The sequence below is a fragment of the Cylas formicarius genome, unplaced genomic scaffold (genome assembly GCF_029955315.1).
Source record: "Cylas formicarius isolate icCylForm1 unplaced genomic scaffold, icCylForm1.1 PGA_scaffold_9__14_contigs__length_23061073, whole genome shotgun sequence".
Taxonomy (NCBI): Eukaryota; Metazoa; Arthropoda; class Insecta; order Coleoptera; family Brentidae; genus Cylas; species Cylas formicarius.
In genome coordinates, this window is record NW_026844365.1 from 14,919,263 (window position 1) to 14,943,296 (window position 24,034).

The 24,034-nt window shown below is 42.6% G+C and overlaps 1 protein-coding gene across 3 annotated transcripts; it reads left to right on the top strand.

Moving 5' to 3' along the window:
• Positions 1-2,910: 2,910 nt before the first annotated feature.
• On the top strand, positions 2,911-23,776 carry LOC132707672 (uncharacterized). Of its 3 annotated transcripts, none has more exons than XM_060679596.1 (2): positions 2,911-2,982; positions 23,490-23,776. In XM_060679596.1, the coding sequence occupies exons 1-2, from the start codon at positions 2,963-2,965 to the stop codon at positions 23,719-23,721; spliced, it is 252 nt and encodes an 83-aa protein (XP_060535579.1). In that variant the 5' UTR covers positions 2,911-2,962; the 3' UTR covers positions 23,722-23,776. The 3 variants fall into 3 exon arrangements, 2 of the variants coding, with proteins under 2 accessions (XP_060535579.1, XP_060535578.1); XR_009619768.1 differs by lacking the exon at positions 2,911-2,982 and adding an exon at positions 3,250-3,371; XM_060679595.1 differs by lacking the exon at positions 2,911-2,982 and adding an exon at positions 16,075-16,370.
• Positions 23,777-24,034: the final 258 nt, after the last annotated feature.

The following is a 24,034-nucleotide window of genomic DNA, read 5'->3' on the forward strand; positions in this document are numbered from 1 at the left end:
GAAGGATCCCGGGTTCGATCCCCGGTAACGAAAAAAAAAAAAGGTGAATCATCATCGTTTTTTGAGGTTAAGTTCTGAACGTCTGACATGGGGCCCTGGGTGGGGCGAGTCATACCCTACCAGTATCGGGGCCCCACTTCGGGGGCAGACCACTCCTTAGAAGGACCATGCACCCGCAGGGAGGCGAGGGGGTGATTGTGTTTTGAGGTTATGTTCGTCTGAACTCTCTTTATGCATCTACTGCGGCCCAATCAATTCCTGTTCAAGGACGCCTATAGCAGTGCTATTCAGCTACTTAGTCGCCCATTTGAAGTTCAATTGCACGAAATCCAATAGACGAAAATTATCGATGGTAAATCTATTGTCACGGTACCAATTAACGCGATTACCAAATAAACATGTCAAGATCTAGACGACCATAGTCTACTTTCGGGTTCCTGCCTGCTAGAAGTACAATTAGCATGTAAAGTCCAAATAAAATTGACGACCTTCGAAACCTACAAGTCAATAAACCTACTGTTTCAAGAAGTTAATTTGCCTTTATTAACAAGCACTAAGATTAATAAACATTAACCAATATTCAATCCACCAGCGATTGATCTAAAAGCTGTTAACCTCAAGACTACGGACAAAATCTAGGCCAGACTGAAGAACCAGATGGAAGACCTTCAAAATTATTTTAACCTATTTTAATATTTCTGTTAATTATTTCTTTACTATTTTACCTATTTTATGAACATTGTATTGTAAAAATAATTAGGAAACCCAATGAATGAATGAAGATATCAATCAAGCTGATAATAATATTGATTTTTAAGTGAAACCACACCTTAAGGATGTGCTAGCGTGGGAGGAGTTATATTCCCATGAGAGCTGTAATATAGTGAGCTTCTCACAACGTGTGCAAGATTCGCGATAATATGTTGTATGTATCTTAGCTCGCTTGTGAATAAAATTGTTTTTAAAAACGAAATTATTAATTTCGGAACTAAAACTCGTTTTTTTTTTGGTCTTCGGACCAGAAGTTTGTGTACCCTTTTTTACTCATTTGCGTCGTTCGACCCTTCCACAGTTATTTCCGGCGTTATGGGCACCCGAAGGGATAAACGTCCCTTATTTTACATAATACGTCCCTCGATGGAAGCCCCGATAAGGGCATGGCCGTTGGCACAATGAATGAATTTTTTTGTAATATTCCCCGCTTCTGTAAAATATTAATGCTACATTTTTAAATGAAACATTCAAAATATGTTTTAAAGGAAATATATACTTGTGTATTAAGCTTTATACCTTTTTTTGAAATCACAATGATTTCAATTTTTTATTCATCATGATATCGTGGATCAAAGACACATTTTTTAAATTTTACTTTTAAAATTAATTATGCAAAATCATCCTTCGTAATGACACAGTTATCACCAGGGCTAGATTTTAAGAATATGTGTGATTATAACCTTTTAACTGTAAAACAAAAAATATTGCAAGATTGAAACTAAATTTAAAAAAAATTTGATGCGAGTTATCAAATGTAAATTTTCCATTTTAGTCTAAAAGTCAAGTCAATATTTTTTAATCTTTGACATTAAAAAAGTGTTTCTGTGATTATGTTTTCTAAATTTTCTTTTTTCTTTTACTAATTCTTGCCTCACCCAATAAAAATTCTTGTATATACCAAGTGTCCTATACAATATACATTTTTAGGTAAGTGTGTCTCAATCTTCATCGGCTTTCGACAGACCCTCCTCAATACAACTTTAACTTATTGTCATTGGGTAAAGCCATTAGCAAAAAATTTATTCTTATTTGAATGACAAGGCATGGGTGGACCAGGTATATTTCTTTCTTTTTTTGTATATGACCTATATATATTGCCCTTATCAAAGCGAAGTTGTTCCTACCTTGGATAAACTGAAAAAGAGGCTAGAAGAAGGTGAAACAAATATAAATATAAGCCGTGTCATCCTCCATAGAGTTGTTTGTAAAATGGGATTTAAGTACCGCAAAATATTCAAAATGCCAGTAGTAATGGAATCACACAGGCTGAACAGGCTGGGTATACTGTTTGCATCTTCCTCCATATCATTGCATATTTCATCCCATAGAGACAGAGCAAAAAATGTTATTCCTACGTTAAGTCCCAGTGTTATAAATTAGATAAAAAATGTAATTAATAATATACCATGGAGATCTGGTAACATTCAGTGCAGCACATTATATTTATTATTACCAAAACCTTGAAGAGTCCGTCCTTTAGTAGCTACTGGACCTGAGTTTTATTGCCACCGGCAGGTAACTTCCATAATTGCAAGTAAAAGTCTGCACGATGAAGATTGACACAGGCTATACTAGTTATGTAGTAAACCCACTGTAAACTGTTTTTTGTTTCAGGAAGTTTGAAATATTAAATAAAAAATTTGGCTTATCATGAAGTATTTTATTAATAAAAATATAAACTTTGATAAAAGTAGTCAATTTTTATTCAGTGTAGCCTAAGGAAAACTAACCAAAACAAACTCTGTCTTCTCCACCAACTTTTATCTTCAGCACGCCTGCATCGGAACTAATGATTTATGAGTTATGAGTGGGGAAAGATCGGGTTGTTCACTGATGTATGCACATAATTGTCATTTTACTCACAAAAGTCCAAATCTCCATATTTTGAATCTAACTAACCACTTCAACCAAAATACTGACACTTTACGCTAAACTTTACTGTACACCAATGTAAATTTTCAAGACAAACGAACTAAGAGCATAAACGTTAGTAAATGTATTCGTTGAATACAGATGTACGATACTCATATTTTAGAAGTTTTTTTGGACTGCCTAAGCCAAAAAAATGAATGAAAATGAAATGAAGGTCGTGTGTTCCCAAATTGTGGTTTTAAATGCTAATTGAAAGCTACGTGTGGCCCGTTGTTAATAGCGTCATTACCAGTGTCTAGACAGTAATTGCTTTCTAATGGGTGTACCAAAATTTAGGTGAGCAAATAATAATAATAATAATCATTTTTAAACAAATCTTGGAAATTGACCTAAAATATATCTTATTTACGAATATAAATGGTGTGTACCAGGAAACGACATATATCTGTTTCAATAAAATCAATACAGATAACTATATCCGTCACAAAGATGATATCATTGTGCTTTGCCTTAGATGCCTCGGAGGTGATAAATTAATCTTATGTGTGGCGTTTTTGAATTGCGAGCAAAACATATTCGTTTTTCCGCGGCAGACAATGTGTCTGCTAGGTAAATGAACTTGTTATGTTCATGGCGTCGAGATAGAGATTAACTTTCGCTACCGCATTCACTAGTAAACAAGTGCAGTTTTTGTTTAAAACCAGCGAGAGATTGGTGCTCGATAGGTAAGCGTATTGTAGGCTACGAAATCATCTGTTTCTGTCATTTCAAATCTGTATATATATATATATATATATATATATATATATATATATATATATATATATATATATATATATATATGAGTTAACATTATTTACGCGAAATTAAAATCGAACCTTGTGTGTTATTCGCTTTAAATGCAGTTTTATTTAACCGCAGCATAAAATTAATTACAAATCCGATTTGCGTTATGCCGAAAGTAATTAACTTTAACTTCGATTCCAACGTTTTTCAAATTTAATTTGAAAGAAACTTTTCAGGGCAGCTTCATTGTCAAAAACGAATGTACAAATTTCGGCCTTTGTAATTTGTTTCTAATAATCAAAGTCATGCCAATTCAAGACATATACTATGGGACAAAAATGAAGCAACTTTTAACACGGAAATCAATAACCCTGTAATTCAAAAAGTGTTAGTCCGGATATTCTGTAACAATTTATTTCAATACACTTCACTTTAGCGAAAAAGGTAAAGCAACTTTTGAAAGAACAATATTTCATTTCATTTAAATAATAAAAAACAAGAAATATGGTTGCAGGATTTTAACACCATTAACCATTTACAGATTTTCTTAATAATTAATAGGATATGCGGTCAATTACAGACTGTTGATTAATTTGAAGTTCCACCTTTTCCCAAAGGATCTGAATGGGATTAAAACAGACACCGGACTGTACATAATTTTTCTGGAACTACTTCTGAAAAAGACCAGCTGAATGTTTCGGTTCATTTTCTTGCTGAAACATAAATCGCAGCAGCATCTCGCACTCAACATTTTGAAGTATATCCCTGTATACCAGTCTCTCCATAATCCCATCTATTAAGTGTAATAAACACACTAGCTTTTTTATGCTTCATTGTTGGCGTAACACACGTTAAATCTAGTACTAACTGATGCCAAGACAATTTAAACACCAATGGTTTCTTGACTGGAGCTTTCCTATAAAGTTTCGCCTCAACTAATCGTCCTCGCACTAACTTGCAGTTCAGGCATTTGAGCAATTATCCTTGGTCTTGACATCCATGGATCACTTTAAGAAATTCTTTTAATTAATTCAAAATCAATTAAAATGTTTTCCAATGGCAAATTGAACTGCTTAGAAATATCAATTTTAGACATTCTTCTAAAAAGGCATTGACTACCATTTGCTACGGGGAGATTTTTCAATAACAAAAAAGTTTTTGTAAAGACGGACTCTTGCTAAAATCTGTTAATGTTTAAAATTTCTGCTTAGCTGCTGCTTTAGCGTTGAAATCTTTTACGTACAACATTTAGTTTCAGATAAATTTTAATCAACTTTATTTTTTCGTATGGTCCATGAAAAAACTATACCGTGTATTAAATACCATTTGTTAGTCCGAATACAATACAATACATGAGATAATATGATTCTGCATTGTTCAAATCACAAAAAAGAGTTTTTATTATGCTTTCAAAGATTTGGTGAAGTAAGCGCTGACATTATAAATAACACAAATGAAGTAATAGCTAAATAGATATGTCACATCATATGTTATTCATTAAACTTACTCTACAAAAAATTAAATTTTAAGGAATGTTCACACAAGTCACCATTATTTTCTTAACACTGACAATACCTTGTAACTGTCGACTATAGGACTATAGAATTAGTGTCCTCCGTTGACCTTCAATCTCAAAAACTCCCCATATAAAAAAATCGAGTACCAGGAGTATAAGGAAAGGGCCTATTAAAGGCGTTCGAAAAATCCCAACCCACGTATTACACCCAAAACGATGTTGATGGTGAACTCGAGGATTCCATTCCATTATTTGTTACCATACTTTCGTTGGATCAAATAATCTTATGGGAAAGTGTTCATCCTTCTGATACTTCGCAATATTTTCTTCGCTTTTCTCATCACCAAGGGGAAAATTTTTGTTTTCTAATTTTTTTTCTAAAATGAGCACTAAATTTCGCAGATGATTACTTATTCTTTATTGCAGAGTTTATTTCTGGATAAAACTGGTATCGTTAATGCACCACACTACTAAAGATTTTTAGTCAATCTTCTCTCCGGGTAGTTATTTAAATACATACAGCCAACGTGAATAGCTTTATTACAGCATAAGATATAACATTGTAGCCTAACTTCTCCTCAAGTGAAAAAGCATGTTCCGTTTTGTATAGCAAAAAAGAACCATAAGTATTTGGACATTTTCTCAACGCCACCATGCTAGCACCTACCGAAAATTTAATAAAAACCCTTTTTAGTGATAGTGTGACCGTTTGAAAAAATAAAGTTGAAGACGATTTCAATAAAACGTGGAAGTTACATTTTTTCAACGCTATCTTGTAGATCTTAAAAATGGAAAAAGTGGCCACTTTGAATAATCAACACGGTTGTAAGTGGCATATGCATCTAGGTGTCTTTGCTTCAAAATTGTCTTATTTTCCCCCCATTTAGGCAACTCGATTTTTTCACTTATTTAAATGAAAAGCGAATTTGTGAGACCGGTATACAAGAACAATTTAATAATGAAGGTATTTGGCTTTATTCTCTGTAAAAAAATTGCGTTGATACTTTGTCCAAATTTAATTAATCTACAGTGTGCCCTAGTTGACAAATATACACCCTTGTTAAATCTTTGTTTATGGCTCGATTTTGATAATTTCTTTTTTTTTGGATAGGTGTCTGAAAAATGCACTAAAACCTTGTTTTGCTTATTGCTTCAACTTGAAGTCGTGGCCAACTGAGACTAATTAACAAAGGAGAGAGAAGAGAGAAGAACTCTTTGGGATTTAAAAAAAATAAATTGGCACACGAATTCTTATTCAGAAGTACTTAGAACCCAACCATACAAATTTTTATAATGTTTCAATACAGGGCGTTTGAAATATCGTTTGCGCCCCGCTTAAGAATGTACATAGTTTTAAAATCTTTTATTACGGTTTGGTTTTGATACTTTTTTTTTGTTGCACAGATCTCGCAAAAACGCACCAAAAACCTTATGTTTCTTATTACGTCAGCCTGAAGTCATGGTTAACTGGGACTAATTTTTGATGTCAAATGTCAAAATGGGCTATTAGGTATTTCTTTAAGAATAGAGTGTCAACGAATTTTTATTCAGGAGTACATAAAACCTAACTATACTAATTTCCATGAAGTTCGAATACAGGGTGGCTCAATTTTGATAATTCTTTTTTGTTGGATATATTTCACTGAAAGATAGTAAAGATTTCCTTAAAATTAAATATGATTGGAGAGGATTAGATATGAAATAAGCAGACTTTTACAACGCTGTATTTTTTTAATTAAAAAGGATTTTTAATTCTCATCTAATAAGGAAAATAACAAACATATCAAAATTGATTGACGTCGGCACATATACTTTGTAAAACCAAGTTTGCCATGGAGAAGCGAACAGTCAACAGTCAAATTCACTTGCTAATTTATAATTTAATTTTGTTTACATCTTTCGAATACTAAGATTTATTAAGACTAAAAAATGAACGTCTCTTAAAAAGTATTTGTTATCATTATTTTTGAAATTTGTATAGTCAAAGTTTGTAAGATCTTAAAATCACTTACAAAATAATCGTTATTTACAAGGTTTACAATATTTAATTTTTTAAAACATTAAAAACTTTGGTCACTGTTCTAGTGACTTTTAGGTAGTCCTGAACACGAATCTGTTGTCATTTTCAATTTGAAAGAATTTCTTCGCGATTTTCCGCAAAAAGGATTAACAAAATTGAGCCATAAATAAACATTCTACAGGAGTAATGCTTAAACGAGGCCCCCGAGACATTTCAAACAAACTGTATTCGAACCTTATGGAAAATAGTATAGTTCGGTTTTATGTAATCCTGAATAAGAATTCGTTGGCACTTTATTTTTAAAAAAATCGCTAATAGCCCTTCTCGATATTTGACATCAAAAATTAGTTCCAATTTGCCAATTTATTTTTTTTTAAATAGTACCTCTCTCTTCTCTCTCTTTTGTAAAACAGTCTCAGTTGACCATGGCTTTAAGTTGAAGCAATAAGCAAAACAAGGTTTTAATGCATTTTTTAGAGACCTGTCCAACAAAAAACATTATCAAAAACGAATAATAAACAAAGGTTTTACAAGTCGGACACACTGTATACAGTTTTTATTTATTTAAATAACTACAGCAAGGGTAACCTCAGTAGACCACAGATAATACAAGGTGTTTTATATTAAAAATTAAAGTTTTAAAGTAACATTAGCACTAATACATAAATGAACACATTTCCAAAGCACCTTTTTACGTAGAATTTAACCTTTTTAGTACATTTTTTTAAACTAATAGTTTGTTCAATAGAAAAATCGATTTTTGTATGGAACATAATTTTTGATCTCTTCAAAACACGAAATAAAACTTGGCCCATTTTCACAGTTTTTTAGAAATGTTATAGCAATTTTTAAAAACCCATTTTAATTTTTAACGAGTCACGCCTATAATTTTTCGTCGGCCTATCTTAATATTCCCGCTAAATGGCGGGATTCAAATTTATTAGGAATAATTTTTTTTTTCATTTAAATCCAAAACCCGGGTTACGTATTCATTTTCCCGATGAATTAAGCCCCGACGTTTTATTAATCGTTCGAGGGATGACGCGGGGCCCAATTTAAAATTATAATCGGACACAATTTATACTGAATCCAATTTGGCCCAGGAAAAATCACTTTTCTATCATCTTTGTTAAACTCGGTTGTGTCGCGCAACGCCGTAAATCTGGGGTAAAGGAATTGCTTTTAGACGAGGGCGATGCGAAATTGGAAGGTATACGAAAGAAACTGGATCGTTTCTCAACTTTGGTCGACACTCAAAAGCGTGCAATCACGCAATTTCCGGCGAAATGGCCGCTACAGATGTTCTTTAAGGTTGGCGCAACAAAAAGCTAGCCTTAAGTTTCGCACTTAAGGCAGTGCTGAGGTCGTAGCTATGGCTTATGGCCAAAAAAAAAGATATTTCACCGATGTGAAAAGAATGATCAAAATTGAGCCGTAAACAAACATTCTACAGGAGTAATGCTTAAACGACGCCACCGGGACATTTCAATCACCCTGTATTCGAACTTTATGGAAATTAGTATAGTTCGGTTTTATGTAATCCTGAATAAGAATTCGTGGACACTTTATTTTTAATTTAATTTAATTAATTTATTTAATTTAATTAATTTAATTAATTTAATTAATTTAATTAAATTTGGCCATAAATTTTTATTGCAAAAACTCAATTTGAAATGTTAATGATATAAGTAGTTAGAACTCCAAATAATTTCTCAAAAAACTTAATAGTTCATATTTAAATATTCCTTAAGTACCCCTTCTCTCTTCGATCGCCAGCGGGGTGGAGGGCTCGGTACAAACCGGGAACACCACCTCGATGACACACCGCCCCAGACATAAGAGTGGGGCGGAAAAAAAGGTGGGCGAAGAAGAAGAGACTCGCCGTGACGGTTTCGGAATCGCAGACGGGCTCTCTTCCGGCGCCCAACGGAGGCCTCCATAGGGGGCACACCGGAAACGGCAGGCGGGAAGCGGAAAAGAAAAATGGGAGAGACCACCCAGGTTGGGGCACCTGCCGAGGTCGGCGGCCGACACGGGGCCCGGCGAAAGCTGGGCCCAGGAAAGGCGAGCCGTCCCGGGGGGGCTCTGAGAGGGGGGCTCGGTCCTATGCACAAGCGGTGGCGGGGGGGCCTGAACTGGTGGTGGACCTCAGAGGACAGGAAACTGACCTGTCTTCCGAAGACCTACTGCGGTTCATAGGGTCTCTTAACCTCCGCATAAGCATGTATATCATGCAGGGGGTGCAATACAACCTTCCCCGGATACGCTCGGTTAGGCTGTGGAGGAGCCACATCCTGATCGAGATGATGGATGAAGAAACCAGGGAGTGGGTTCGCAGGGAGCTGATCAACGTCAGGCCCTGGGGGCTCGCAAACCTGGTGGAGGTCGATCCGGAAGGATTGAGACTGAGAAGGGCGGCGATCTGGATTCCGGGACTGGGGGTGGGTGTCTCGAACGAGGCACTAGTCCGCTGCCTGGCAGCTCAGAATGGCCTAGATTGCCGTGCCTGGAGGGTCTGGCAGAGGACGGAGGATGCAAGGGACACAAGGTTGATGGTGGGCGTGGACGAGAAATCGGCAAGCGCCATCACGGCTAAGGGCTCACTTCTCTTCTGCCTGGCGACTCAGGTTAAAGTGAACCTGGCGGCGCCGAAGCCGCAGGGTGATGAGATCGCCGCGGGGGGCTCACACGAAGAGGGCTCGTCCATGGAGGTTGGGGGGCTTGTCGGAGAGGCGGCGCCCAAGCCTTCTGTGGAGGAGACCTCCGGATGGCCCTCCGAGGAAGCGAGAACCGAGGAGGTTTTTCGGATGGAAGTTGACCGGGGAATCCCATCAAGGTCCACCAGTCAGGAAGCGGAAGCGGAAGCGGAAGAAGGGCTCGGGCTCGGATTCGGGCTGAGGCTAGCATCGTGACCCGCAGGTGGTATTCCCGTAATAACATCTTCACGGGGATATTACAGATTAACCTGCAACACAGCAGGGCTGCAACGGCAAACTTATGCAGGAAAATTTCGGAGGGCGGTACATCCATTGTACTGATCCAAGAGCCCTGGATTGTAAAATCAAGGGTTAGGGGCTTATCTCTGGGAGGATCGATGCTGCATAGTGTCGACTCCTTAGAGGGCGGTCCCAGGGCCTGTATTTTAACCATGGGGCTGGAGGCCTTTTTCCTAAGGGACAAGGCGTCCAGGGACCTGGTTCCAATTCTGGTCAGATCCCCCACTCGGGACGGCATGAGGGAGGTAGTGGTCGCCTCTGCGTACTTTCCAGGTGACCGCAGCTGTCCTCCGCAGGAGATCAGTGACTTGGTCTCCTACTGCAAGGAGGCAAATCTTCCTCTTTTGATTGGCTGTGACAGCAATGCTCACCACGTCTTGTGGGGCAGCGCGGTAACCAATAGAAGGGGGGGAGACCTCGTGGAGTTCATGGCCTCTGCAGGGCTGCAGGTGGCCAACAGAGGGGTAGAACCCACGTTTTTCACGACGGGTCGGAGCTCGCTCATAGATGTAACACTTTGTACCAGGGCTCTGCTCCCGGAAATAACTGGGTGGTGTGTCTGTGGGGAAGACTCTATGTCGGACCATAGATACATCACCTTTGGGTTGGAGATGGGTGTTCGGGAACCCGTTAGATTTAGGAACCCCCGGGCAACAAACTGGGAACTCTATAGAGAGGAGCTCGCTTGGCGCCTAGGGGGCTTACCACGGAAACACCGGACAATGGAGGAGATTGATGAGGCCGCCGACCGAGTCAGCTCCGCTATGATACGGGCGTTCGAGAAAAGCTGCCCTGACACAGAGGAGCATAGGGCGGTGAGGACTCCTTGGTGGAGCTTTTCCCTGGAGCGTCTCAGGAGGAAAGTGCGGAGGCTGTTCAATACAGCGAGCAGCAGCAACCAAGGTGCGGACTGGGATCTCTATAGGGAGGTCCGCAGACAGTACAAAAAATAACTACAGGCATCACAGAGGAGGGCCAGGAGGGGCTACTGCGACGGAGTAATGAATACCCCGGACGCGGCTAGGCTCCTTAGAGTACTCAGAAGTGACCCTGCGGGAAGACTGGAAGTGGTCCGCAGGACCGGCGGTGGCTACACAGCGGGACCAGCGGACACACTACAACAGTTGCTGAACACGCACTTCCCAGGGTCCGCTGATCCGGACACAGGGGGAATATTGAAACCGAGGGTCGTCTTGGATGCGACTACGCCACGGCAAGGGGGGTGCTTACCCATAGTAGGCTGAGGTGGGCTATTGACAGCTTTGGCCCCTTTAAGTCGGCGGGCGGGGATAGAGTATTTCCGGCTCTGCTGCAAAGGGACGGAGGTCTCCTGACCAGCCCGCTGATGGACCTGTTCAGGGGGTACGTGCCCGGGCTGTGGAGACACAGCAGGGTGGTATTCATTCCCAAGGTAGGGAAGAGTGACTACACGGACCCGAAGTCGTACCGGCCCATTTGCCTCACCAGCTTCATTATGAAGACTCTGGAGAGACTGGTGGACCGGTATCTGAGGGACTGGGTGGAGCTGGAGGCCCCTTTAGAGCCAACTCAGCATGCGTCCCGAAGTTGCGGGTCTGTGGGCTCAGCTCTTCACCATCTGACTTCCAGGTTGGAGGAGGGTATGGGCTCGGGACGGCTGTCGGTGTGCGTGTTCGCTGACATCGAAGGGGCATTCAATAACACAGCCCTGTACTCGATCTGCAGGGCGGTTGAGAGTACTGGAGTGGGGACGGCCATTGTAAGGTGGATCCGCTCCATGCTAACCGACCGGAGGGTCGAGGCAAGACTGGGTGGGGAGCAGGTCTCCATCGGTTCATCACAGGGTTGTCCACAGGGCGGGGTCTTGTCCCCGTTCCTGTGGTGCCAAGTGGTGAACGAGATATTGCATATTCTGAGGGAAGAACACGGGGTCAATTCTCAGGCATATGCAGACGACCTTGTGATAATGACACAGGGGACGGACGTGAGGAGGATGAACGGGGCATTGGCATGATTCTCACAATGGTCCCTGGACAGCAAGTTGGCTGTCAATCCTGGCAAGGTGGAGATGGTCATCTTCACTAAAAAAAGGAAGATGGAGTGCAACCTCAACATTTCGGTGGATGGGGTGCCTCTTTCTGCAAGCGGAAGTGTCAAGTACTTGGGCGTATGGTTGGACTCTAAGTTGACCTTCCAGGAACATATAAGATCAAGGACCAGGTCGGCCTTTGGAGCTCTGTGGGCGTGCCGGAGAGCGGTAGGGGGCACTTGGGGCCTGGGGCCGAAGATCATGCAGTGGATATACGGTACCATGGTGGTGCCTATGCTCACGCATGGGGCAGTGGCATGGTGGCCGGGGACCAAAAGAGCCTGAGCAAGGCTAGTTCTTGACAAACTGCAGAGATTGGCTTGCCTCTGCATAACGGACGCCATGAGAACGGCGCCCACGAGGGCCCTAGAGGCTCTGGTGGGGTTGCCCTCTCTGGCGGATCGGGTGTCGATGGAGTCGGCCAGGACAGCTGTGAGGCTGGCGACCTGCGGGCTCTGGGAGGGAGGGAACCTTCAATCGGGGTCCGTACGACATTTTAGAGGGCTGTCGCGGGGATCGCGGGGTCATGGGCATGCCGAGTTACGTCATGATCCCCGAGATGACCTTCTTTGACAAATTGACCTTTCTCTTTCCATCAAGGGAAGATTGGAGAGAGGGCAGAGTCGGTTCCTGGGATGAACTTGTCTGGTACACGGACGGGTCCAGAATGGGAGATCTGGCCGGAGCTGAAACGTACTGCGAGACAACGGGATCGAGATTGTCGGTCCCTCTGGGTCAGTACTGCACTGTGTTTCAGGTGAAAATTTTCGCTTTATTGATGGCGGCCAGAGAGGTGCTTCGGCTCAATCACGGGAGCAGGAGAGTCTTCTTCTGCTCGGATCGTAGGGCTGCACTCATGGCGCTGAAAGGAGTGCAAAGGGGTACTGAGGAGGGTGGCTGAGGAGAGAAAGGTCACGTTGGTCTGGGTCCCGGGTCACACCGGTATACGGGGCAATGAGGCAGCGGACGCCTTAGCCAGAGAGGGCTCCTCGCATAGGCATATAGGGCCAGAGCCTCGCTTGGGGATCGCCCCGTGTGTGAGGCGGGGAGCTCTCGAGGCCTGGGCGAGAGACCGGGCCGCGAGGGGCTGGAGAGTTGCTCCGAGAATGAGGCAAGCGAGGCTTATGATAGATGGGCCCGCCTTTCCTCGGACCAGGGAGCTGCTTAGACTGACCTATTAAAGGCGTTCGAAAAATCCCAACCCACGTATTACACCCAAAACGATGTTGATGGTGAACTCGAGGATTCCATTCCATTATTTGTTACCATACTTTCGTTGGATCAAATAATCTTATGGGAAAGTGTTCATCCTTCTGATACTTCGCAATATTTTCTTCGCTTTTCTCATCACCAAGGGGAAAATTTTTGTTTTCTAATTTTTTTTCTAAAATGAGCACTAAATTTCGCAGATAATTACTTATTCTTTATTGCAGAGTTTATTTCTGGATAAAACTGGTATCGTTAATGCACCACACTACTAAAGATTTTTAGTCAATCTTCTCTCCGGGTAGTTATTTAAATACATACAGCCAACGTGAATAGCTTTATTACAGCATAAGATATAACATTGTAGCCTAACTTCTCCTCAAGTGAAAAAGCATGTTCCGTTTTGTATAGCAAAAAAGAACCATAAGTATTTGGACATTTTCTCAACGCCACCATGCTAGCACCTACCGAAAATTTAATAAAAACCCTTTTTAGTGATAGTGTGACCGTTTGAAAAAATAAAGTTGAAGACGATTTCAATAAAACGTGGAAGTTACATTTTTTCAACGCTATCTTGTAGATCTTAAAAATGGAAAAAGTGGCCACTTTGAATAATCAACACGGTTGTAAGTGGCATATGCATCTAGGTGTCTTTGCTTCAAAATTGTCTTATTTTCCCCCCATTTAGGCAACTCGATTTTTTCACTTATTTAAATGAAAAGCGAATTTGTGAGACCGGTATACAAGAACAATTTAATAATGAAGGTATTTGGCTTTATTCTCTGTAAAAAAATTGCGTTGATACTTTGTCCAAATTTAATTAATCTACAGTGTGCCCTAGTTGACAAATATACACCCTTGTTAAATCTTTGTTTATGGCTCGATTTTGATAATTTCTTTTTTTTTGGATAGGTGTCTGAAAAATGCACTAAAACCTTGTTTTGCTTATTGCTTCAACTTGAAGTCGTGGCCAACTGAGACTAATTAACAAAGGAGAGAGAAGAGAGAAGAACTCTTTGGGATTTAAAAAAAATAAATTGGCACACGAATTCTTATTCAGAAGTACTTAGAACCCAACCATACAAATTTTTATAATGTTTCAATACAGGGCGTTTGAAATATCGTTTGCGCCCCGCTTAAGAATGTACATAGTTTTAAAATCTTTTATTACGGTTTGGTTTTGATACTTTTTTTTTGTTGCACAGATCTCGCAAAAACGCACCAAAAACCTTATGTTTCTTATTACGTCAGCCTGAAGTCATGGTTAACTGGGACTAATTTTTGATGTCAAATGTCAAAATGGGCTATTAGGTATTTCTTTAAGAATAGAGTGTCAACGAATTTTTATTCAGGAGTACATAAAACCTAACTATACTAATTTCCATGAAGTTCGAATACAGGGTGGCTCAATTTTGATAATTCTTTTTTGTTGGATATATTTCACTGAAAGATAGTAAAGATTTCCTTAAAATTAAATATGATTGGAGAGGATTAGATATGAAATAAGCAGACTTTTACAACGCTGTATTTTTTTAATTAAAAAGGATTTTTAATTCTCATCTAATAAGGAAAATAACAAACATATCAAAATTGATTGACGTCGGCACATATACTTTGTAAAACCAAGTTTGCCATGGAGAAGCGAACAGTCAACAGTCAAATTCACTTGCTAATTTATAATTTAATTTTGTTTACATCTTTCGAATACTAAGATTTATTAAGACTAAAAAATGAACGTCTCTTAAAAAGTATTTGTTATCATTATTTTTGAAATTTGTATAGTCAAAGTTTGTAAGATCTTAAAATCACTTACAAAATAATCGTTATTTACAAGGTTTACAATATTTAATTTTTTAAAACATTAAAAACTTTGGTCACTGTTCTAGTGACTTTTAGGTAGTCCTGAACACGAATCTGTTGTCATTTTCAATTTGAAAGAATTTCTTCGCGATTTTCCGCAAAAAGGATTAACAAAATTGAGCCATAAATAAACATTCTACAGGAGTAATGCTTAAACGAGGCCCCCGAGACATTTCAAACAAACTGTATTCGAACCTTATGGAAAATAGTATAGTTCGGTTTTATGTAATCCTGAATAAGAATTCGTTGGCACTTTATTTTTAAAAAAATCGCTAATAGCCCTTCTCGATATTTGACATCAAAAATTAGTTCCAATTTGCCAATTTATTTTTTTTTAAATAGTACCTCTCTCTTCTCTCTCTTTTGTAAAACAGTCTCAGTTGACCATGGCTTTAAGTTGAAGCAATAAGCAAAACAAGGTTTTAATGCATTTTTTAGAGACCTGTCCAACAAAAAACATTATCAAAAACGAATAATAAACAAAGGTTTTACAAGTCGGACACACTGTATACAGTTTTTATTTATTTAAATAACTACAGCAAGGGTAACCTCAGTAGACCACAGATAATACAAGGTGTTTTATATTAAAAATTAAAGTTTTAAAGTAACATTAGCACTAATACATAAATGAACACATTTCCAAAGCACCTTTTTACGTAGAATTTAACCTTTTTAGTACATTTTTTTAAACTAATAGTTTGTTCAATAGAAAAATCGATTTTTGTATGGAACATAATTTTTGATCTCTTCAAAACACGAAATAAAACTTGGCCCATTTTCACAGTTTTTTAGAAATGTTATAGCAATTTTTAAAAACCCATTTTAATTTTTAACGAGTCACGCCTATAATTTTTCGTCGGCCTATCTTAATATTCCCGCTAAATGGCGGGATTCAAATTTATTAGGAATAATTTTTTTTTTCATTTAAATCCAAAACCCGGGTTACGTATTCATTTTCCCGATGAATTAAGCCCCGACGTTTTATTAATCGTTCGAGGGATGACGCGGGGCCCAATTTAAAATTATAATCGGACACAATTTATACTGAATCCAATTTGGCCCAGGAAAAATCACTTTTCTATCATCTTTGTTAAACTCGGTTGTGTCGCGCAACGCCGTAAATCTGGGGTAAAGGAATTGCTTTTAGACGAGGGCGATGCGAAATTGGAAGGTATACGAAAGAAACTGGATCGTTTCTCAACTTTGGTCGACACTCAAAAGCGTGCAATCACGCAATTTCCGGCGAAATGGCCGCTACAGATGTTCTTTAAGGTTGGCGCAACAAAAAGCTAGCCTTAAGTTTCGCACTTAAGGCAGTGCTGAGGTCGTAGCTATGGCTTATGGCCAAAAAAAAAGATATTTCACCGATGTGAAAAGAATGATCAAAATTGAGCCGTAAACAAACATTCTACAGGAGTAATGCTTAAACGACGCCACCGGGACATTTCAATCACCCTGTATTCGAACTTTATGGAAATTAGTATAGTTCGGTTTTATGTAATCCTGAATAAGAATTCGTGGACACTTTATTTTTAATTTAATTTAATTAATTTATTTAATTTAATTAATTTAATTAATTTAATTAATTTAATTAAATTTGGCCATAAATTTTTATTGCAAAAACTCAATTTGAAATGTTAATGATATAAGTAGTTAGAACTCCAAATAATTTCTCAAAAAACTTAATAGTTCATATTTAAATATTCCTTAAGTACCCCTTCTCTCTTCGATCGCCAGCGGGGTGGAGGGCTCGGTACAAACCGGGAACACCACCTCGATGACACACCGCCCCAGACATAAGAGTGGGGCGGAAAAAAAGGTGGGCGAAGAAGAAGAGACTCGCCGTGACGGTTTCGGAATCGCAGACGGGCTCTCTTCCGGCGCCCAACGGAGGCCTCCATAGGGGGCACACCGGAAACGGCAGGCGGGAAGCGGAAAAGAAAAATGGGAGAGACCACCCAGGTTGGGGCACCTGCCGAGGTCGGCGGCCGACACGGGGCCCGGCGAAAGCTGGGCCCAGGAAAGGCGAGCCGTCCCGGGGGGGCTCTGAGAGGGGGGCTCGGTCCTATGCACAAGCGGTGGCGGGGGGGCCTGAACTGGTGGTGGACCTCAGAGGACAGGAAACTGACCTGTCTTCCGAAGACCTACTGCGGTTCATAGGGTCTCTTAACCTCCGCATAAGCATGTATATCATGCAGGGGGTGCAATACAACCTTCCCCGGATACGCTCGGTTAGGCTGTGGAGGAGCCACATCCTGATCGAGATGATGGATGAAGAAACCAGGGAGTGGGTTCGCAGGGAGCTGATCAACGTCAGGCCCTGGGGGCTCGCAAACCTGGTGGAGGTCGATCCGGAAGGATTGAGACTGAGAAGGGCGGCGATCTGGATTCCGGGACTGGGGGTGGGTGTCTCGAACGAGGCACTAGTCCGCTGCCTGGCAGCTCAGAATGGCCTAGATTGCCGTGCCTGGAGGGTCTGGCAGAGGACGGAGGATGCAAGGGACACAAGGTTGATGGTGGGCGTGGACGAGAAATCGGCAAGCGCCATCACGGCTAAGGGCTCACTTCTCTTCTGCCTGGCGACTCAGGTTAAAGTGAACCTGGCGGCGCCGAAGCCGCAGGGTGATGAGATCGCCGCGGGGGGCTCACACGAAGAGGGCTCGTCCATGGAGGTTGGGGGGCTTGTCGGAGAGGCGGCGCCCAAGCCTTCTGTGGAGGAGACCTCCGGATGGCCCTCCGAGGAAGCGAGAACCGAGGAGGTTTTTCGGATGGAAGTTGACCGGGGAATCCCATCAAGGTCCACCAGTCAGGAAGCGGAAGCGGAAGCGGAAGAAGGGCTCGGGCTCGGATTCGGGCTGAGGCTAGCATCGTGACCCGCAGGTGGTATTCCCGTAATAACATCTTCACGGGGATATTACAGATTAACCTGCAACACAGCAGGGCTGCAACGGCAAACTTATGCAGGAAAATTTCGGAGGGCGGTACATCCATTGTACTGATCCAAGAGCCCTGGATTGTAAAATCAAGGGTTAGGGGCTTATCTCTGGGAGGATCGATGCTGCATAGTGTCGACTCCTTAGAGGGCGGTCCCAGGGCCTGTATTTTAACCATGGGGCTGGAGGCCTTTTTCCTAAGGGACAAGGCGTCCAGGGACCTGGTTCCAATTCTGGTCAGATCCCCCACTCGGGACGGCATGAGGGAGGTAGTGGTCGCCTCTGCGTACTTTCCAGGTGACCGCAGCTGTCCTCCGCAGGAGATCAGTGACTTGGTCTCCTACTGCAAGGAGGCAAATCTTCCTCTTTTGATTGGCTGTGACAGCAATGCTCACCACGTCTTGTGGGGCAGCGCGGTAACCAATAGAAGGGGGGGAGACCTCGTGGAGTTCATGGCCTCTGCAGGGCTGCAGGTGGCCAACAGAGGGGTAGAACCCACGTTTTTCACGACGGGTCGGAGCTCGCTCATAGATGTAACACTTTGTACCAGGGCTCTGCTCCCGGAAATAACTGGGTGGTGTGTCTGTGGGGAAGACTCTATGTCGGACCATAGATACATCACCTTTGGGTTGGAGATGGGTGTTCGGGAACCCGTTAGATTTAGGAACCCCCGGGCAACAAACTGGGAACTCTATAGAGAGGAGCTCGCTTGGCGCCTAGGGGGCTTACCACGGAAACACCGGACAATGGAGGAGATTGATGAGGCCGCCGACCGAGTCAGCTCCGCTATGATACGGGCGTTCGAGAAAAGCTGCCCTGACACAGAGGAGCATAGGGCGGTGAGGACTCCTTGGTGGAGCTTTTCCCTGGAGCGTCTCAGGAGGAAAGTGCGGAGGCTGTTCAATACAGCGAGCAGCAGCAACCAAGGTGCGGACTGGGATCTCTATAGGGAGGTCCGCAGACAGTACAAAAAATAACTACAGGCATCACAGAGGAGGGCCAGGAGGGGCTACTGCGACGGAGTAATGAATACCCCGGACGCGGCTAGGCTCCTTAGAGTACTCAGAAGTGACCCTGCGGGAAGACTGGAAGTGGTCCGCAGGACCGGCGGTGGCTACACAGCGGGACCAGCGGACACACTACAACAGTTGCTGAACACGCACTTCCCAGGGTCCGCTGATCCGGACACAGGGGGAATATTGAAACCGAGGGTCGTCTTGGATGCGACTACGCCACGGCAAGGGGGGTGCTTACCCATAGTAGGCTGAGGTGGGCTATTGACAGCTTTGGCCCCTTTAAGTCGGCGGGCGGGGATAGAGTATTTCCGGCTCTGCTGCAAAGGGACGGAGGTCTCCTGACCAGCCCGCTGATGGACCTGTTCAGGGGGTACGTGCCCGGGCTGTGGAGACACAGCAGGGTGGTATTCATTCCCAAGGTAGGGAAGAGTGACTACACGGACCCGAAGTCGTACCGGCCCATTTGCCTCACCAGCTTCATTATGAAGACTCTGGAGAGACTGGTGGACCGGTATCTGAGGGACTGGGTGGAGCTGGAGGCCCCTTTAGAGCCAACTCAGCATGCGTCCCGAAGTTGCGGGTCTGTGGGCTCAGCTCTTCACCATCTGACTTCCAGGTTGGAGGAGGGTATGGGCTCGGGACGGCTGTCGGTGTGCGTGTTCGCTGACATCGAAGGGGCATTCAATAACACAGCCCTGTACTCGATCTGCAGGGCGGTTGAGAGTACTGGAGTGGGGACGGCCATTGTAAGGTGGATCCGCTCCATGCTAACCGACCGGAGGGTCGAGGCAAGACTGGGTGGGGAGCAGGTCTCCATCGGTTCATCACAGGGTTGTCCACAGGGCGGGGTCTTGTCCCCGTTCCTGTGGTGCCAAGTGGTGAACGAGATATTGCATATTCTGAGGGAAGAACACGGGGTCAATTCTCAGGCATATGCAGACGACCTTGTGATAATGACACAGGGGACGGACGTGAGGAGGATGAACGGGGCATTGGCATGATTCTCACAATGGTCCCTGGACAGCAAGTTGGCTGTCAATCCTGGCAAGGTGGAGATGGTCATCTTCACTAAAAAAAGGAAGATGGAGTGCAACCTCAACATTTCGGTGGATGGGGTGCCTCTTTCTGCAAGCGGAAGTGTCAAGTACTTGGGCGTATGGTTGGACTCTAAGTTGACCTTCCAGGAACATATAAGATCAAGGACCAGGTCGGCCTTTGGAGCTCTGTGGGCGTGCCGGAGAGCGGTAGGGGGCACTTGGGGCCTGGGGCCGAAGATCATGCAGTGGATATACGGTACCATGGTGGTGCCTATGCTCACGCATGGGGCAGTGGCATGGTGGCCGGGGACCAAAAGAGCCTGAGCAAGGCTAGTTCTTGACAAACTGCAGAGATTGGCTTGCCTCTGCATAACGGACGCCATGAGAACGGCGCCCACGAGGGCCCTAGAGGCTCTGGTGGGGTTGCCCTCTCTGGCGGATCGGGTGTCGATGGAGTCGGCCAGGACAGCTGTGAGGCTGGCGACCTGCGGGCTCTGGGAGGGAGGGAACCTTCAATCGGGGTCCGTACGACATTTTAGAGGGCTGTCGCGGGGATCGCGGGGTCATGGGCATGCCGAGTTACGTCATGATCCCCGAGATGACCTTCTTTGACAAATTGACCTTTCTCTTTCCATCAAGGGAAGATTGGAGAGAGGGCAGAGTCGGTTCCTGGGATGAACTTGTCTGGTACACGGACGGGTCCAGAATGGGAGATCTGGCCGGAGCTGAAACGTACTGCGAGACAACGGGATCGAGATTGTCGGTCCCTCTGGGTCAGTACTGCACTGTGTTTCAGGTGAAAATTTTCGCTTTATTGATGGCGGCCAGAGAGGTGCTTTGGCTCAATCACGGGAGCAGGAGAGTCTTCTTCTGCTCGGATCGTAGGGCTGCACTCATGGCGCTGAAAGGAGTGCAAAGGGGTACTGAGGAGGGTGGCTGAGGAGAGAAAGGTCACGTTGGTCTGGGTCCCGGGTCACACCGGTATACGGGGCAATGAGGCAGCGGACGCCTTAGCCAGAGAGGGCTCCTCGCATAGGCATATAGGGCCAGAGCCTCGCTTGGGGATCGCCCCGTGTGTGAGGCGGGGAGCTCTCGAGGCCTGGGCGAGAGACCGGGCCGCGAGGGGCTGGAGAGTTGCTCCGAGAATGAGGCAAGCGAGGCTTATGATAGATGGGCCCGCCTTTCCTCGGACCAGGGAGCTGCTTAGACTGACCAGAAGGGAGTGTAGGGCACTAACAGGGGCCTACACAGGACATTGCAGGCTTAGGAGGCATCTTTGCATGCTATGCATTGGAGACGACCCGGAGTGTAGGTGGTGCATGGAAGGGGAGGAGACCCCGTATCATCTGCTCACCGAGTGTCCTGCCTTGACATGGGCAAGATTGGGAGTCTTCGGAACGGCCCTGATCGATCCGAATTCAGTGCATCGTATTGGGCTAAAGGAGTTGCTGACCTTCTATAGGAGGGGCGGCATTCTGGGGGCACAACGGGCCCATATGGTAGCCTAAGCGCTTGGACGCCCGCGAGGGCGCCCCCCTTTAATACCAATACCAATACTAATACCAATACTCTCTTAAGTGTTCTGATAATATTGCTACTTTTTCTGACGACACTTTCCATAGGAATATAGTGTATGGGTACTTGTAATATACTTTTTCATGAGATGGACAATTAATTTACTTATAATCCTCCTGTTAACCAACTGAGGGCATTCAAAAATCGTACATCTTCTCCTAGAGGTGGTTTTCATAAGTTCAATGCGCTTGATAGGAGTGAAACATTTAGAAATGCGACTCTATTAATGAATCTAGGGGAGGGTGGGGCAAGGCGGCGTTTAACCATCAAGTCAAACTTTAACTAAATTTACCTAAATTTTGGCGAAGCTTCTGGCCATCGTGTCCCACTTTCCCCTATTTACAATGTTATATATAATAATTATAATTATTATTAAAAAGTATTTAATAAAAAAAAACGTTACTTATTAATAACAATAGAGTAGTTTTTTTAGAATTTTTAAGCGGTCCATTTTACCCCTGGTATTACGCAAAGGGCTAAAAATGTACAAATAATCAGAATTTATAATTGTTAGAAAATTGATGAATTTTTGAAGTGGGCCTCACTACCCGCTCCCCTATAGATAAATTTTCTTCTGGTCTCGCCCGGGAATAATAAAGTTCATAAAGTTTGGAAATTATATCGAAATGTATATCGTTTTTAAGGGTTTTGCATTTTAAGAAAACGTAGCAAATATTTTCTTTCCAATAGTCTATGAGCCCTATAACCAAGTTTCCCGTAGTTATACATAATTTTTCATAAGACGTTTTCATACCAGAGTAACAACGCTTAACAGAGACCAACTTAAGGACTATTTTCATTATCTTACTAATTTTCTGTATAAGCAAATTTCGATAAAATTAACAATATCTTTGTTGCTATCATATCCAGTCTATCCTTTGGTAGTTCACTTCATGTTTATTTCGTAAGATTCAAATAACCTCTGCGGATAACCATTGGTGTAGTCGTTTTTAGCTACATCAGACATCCCACAGGGATCTCATCTTCTCCCCTTATTTACTATTTATTATTTATGCCGAGGATCTTAAGACACGCACTTTTTGTAGCTCTCTGTTTCCCAAATTCAATAACTAAATAAGTAAAGCTCGTACATACAAGATGATTCATATTCACCACTTTTTCCAAGTTTAAACAGCTTCCAACGCCATTAAAAATAACTCCCACCTGCGCAGGTCTAAGAAAAGGTGACATTGCACCTTTGTTTTTGTCCTACAGGGGCTTTCTGAAAAGTTTGCATAACCTTTTTCCCTGTCTGCTCAAAAATTTTTTTCGTGATTTTCTTACAAGAAATTTAAACATACAAATTGTGAATTGGTACTTTGTATTCTAAATTGGTTAGGTTAGAGTTATATAACTCCCAAATTTGGTGCACTTCGCATACTTTCCGCATTATTACATTAGAAAGTAACTGAATAGACTATTTGCTATTTGAAAAAATAAATTAAACAATTTAAACCAAATTAACAAAGTTCTGAACAGAAAAACCAAATCTGCTATTTCTTTCATATTTTTTGCCTTATTTAAAAGGATATGTTTTAAAAAGAAACTGTTAGTTAGTTTAGTTTACTACGGATATTAATCGCTTATTCAATCTGGAAAGGATGTTCTCTGACTAAGCAACAAACCTATTTAAAAAGAAACAAACCTTACTTAATCTTCCATCGCGAAAATGAAAGCAAATGACAAAACGGATTCCTAGGTTATGATTCAGCTGTCAAACCGTCTACAAAAAATAAACTGCCCCAAATTTAATTACCCCTTGTTCCCTTCTACGGCCGTCTCCAAAATGTAGTGACGATGGGTTAATGTTGATAATGAAACCATTTACAGGTCGCAGATGTGGAATTTGACGAAGGATGAGAAAATCGTAACCTGTCCGAATTGCATAACCCCGGCGAAGACAAAGGTGACGTTTGTGGCTTACAAAAAGACCTTCTTGGCGTGCCTTTACTTGTTCCCGTTGATTATGTGCTTTCTACCGTTCGTAACGAAGAAATACAGGAGAGCCAAACATCGGTGCCGAGCTTGCGGGGCACACCTGGGCCAGTTCGAAGAGACCTGAGATGAGGTGCTTTTTTTTTCTTTGTTGGCGATTATTTATTTAAAATTATGACTCGAAAAATAAATCGATTGGTAAGACTGTCGTTTGTTTTCAACAAAAAATACAATTCTAAACGCGAAGTAGTTTTTCTTGTGATTACTCCATTCTAGAAATCAAAGGGAAACCTGAATCTTTTAATAATAATTTTCTTTGACAGCCTTATTTCCTAAAAATCAAAGAAAATCCAAAAGACCTTAAATATTTTTGCAGAAACGTGGAAGAGTTTGCAGTTACCACCAACCATAACACTAACGAATGTCTGTCGGAACGAATG

Excerpts from the sequence above, each read along its gene's own strand:
- LOC132707672 (XM_060679595.1), top strand. The coding sequence starts at position 16,255 with ATGCGAAATTGGAAGGTATACGAAAGAAACTGGATCGTTTCTCAACTT. Across the intron at positions 16,371-23,489 it reads CGCTACAGATGTTCTTTAAG|GTCGCAGATGTGGAATTTGA; the intron begins GTTGGCGCAACA and ends AACCATTTACAG.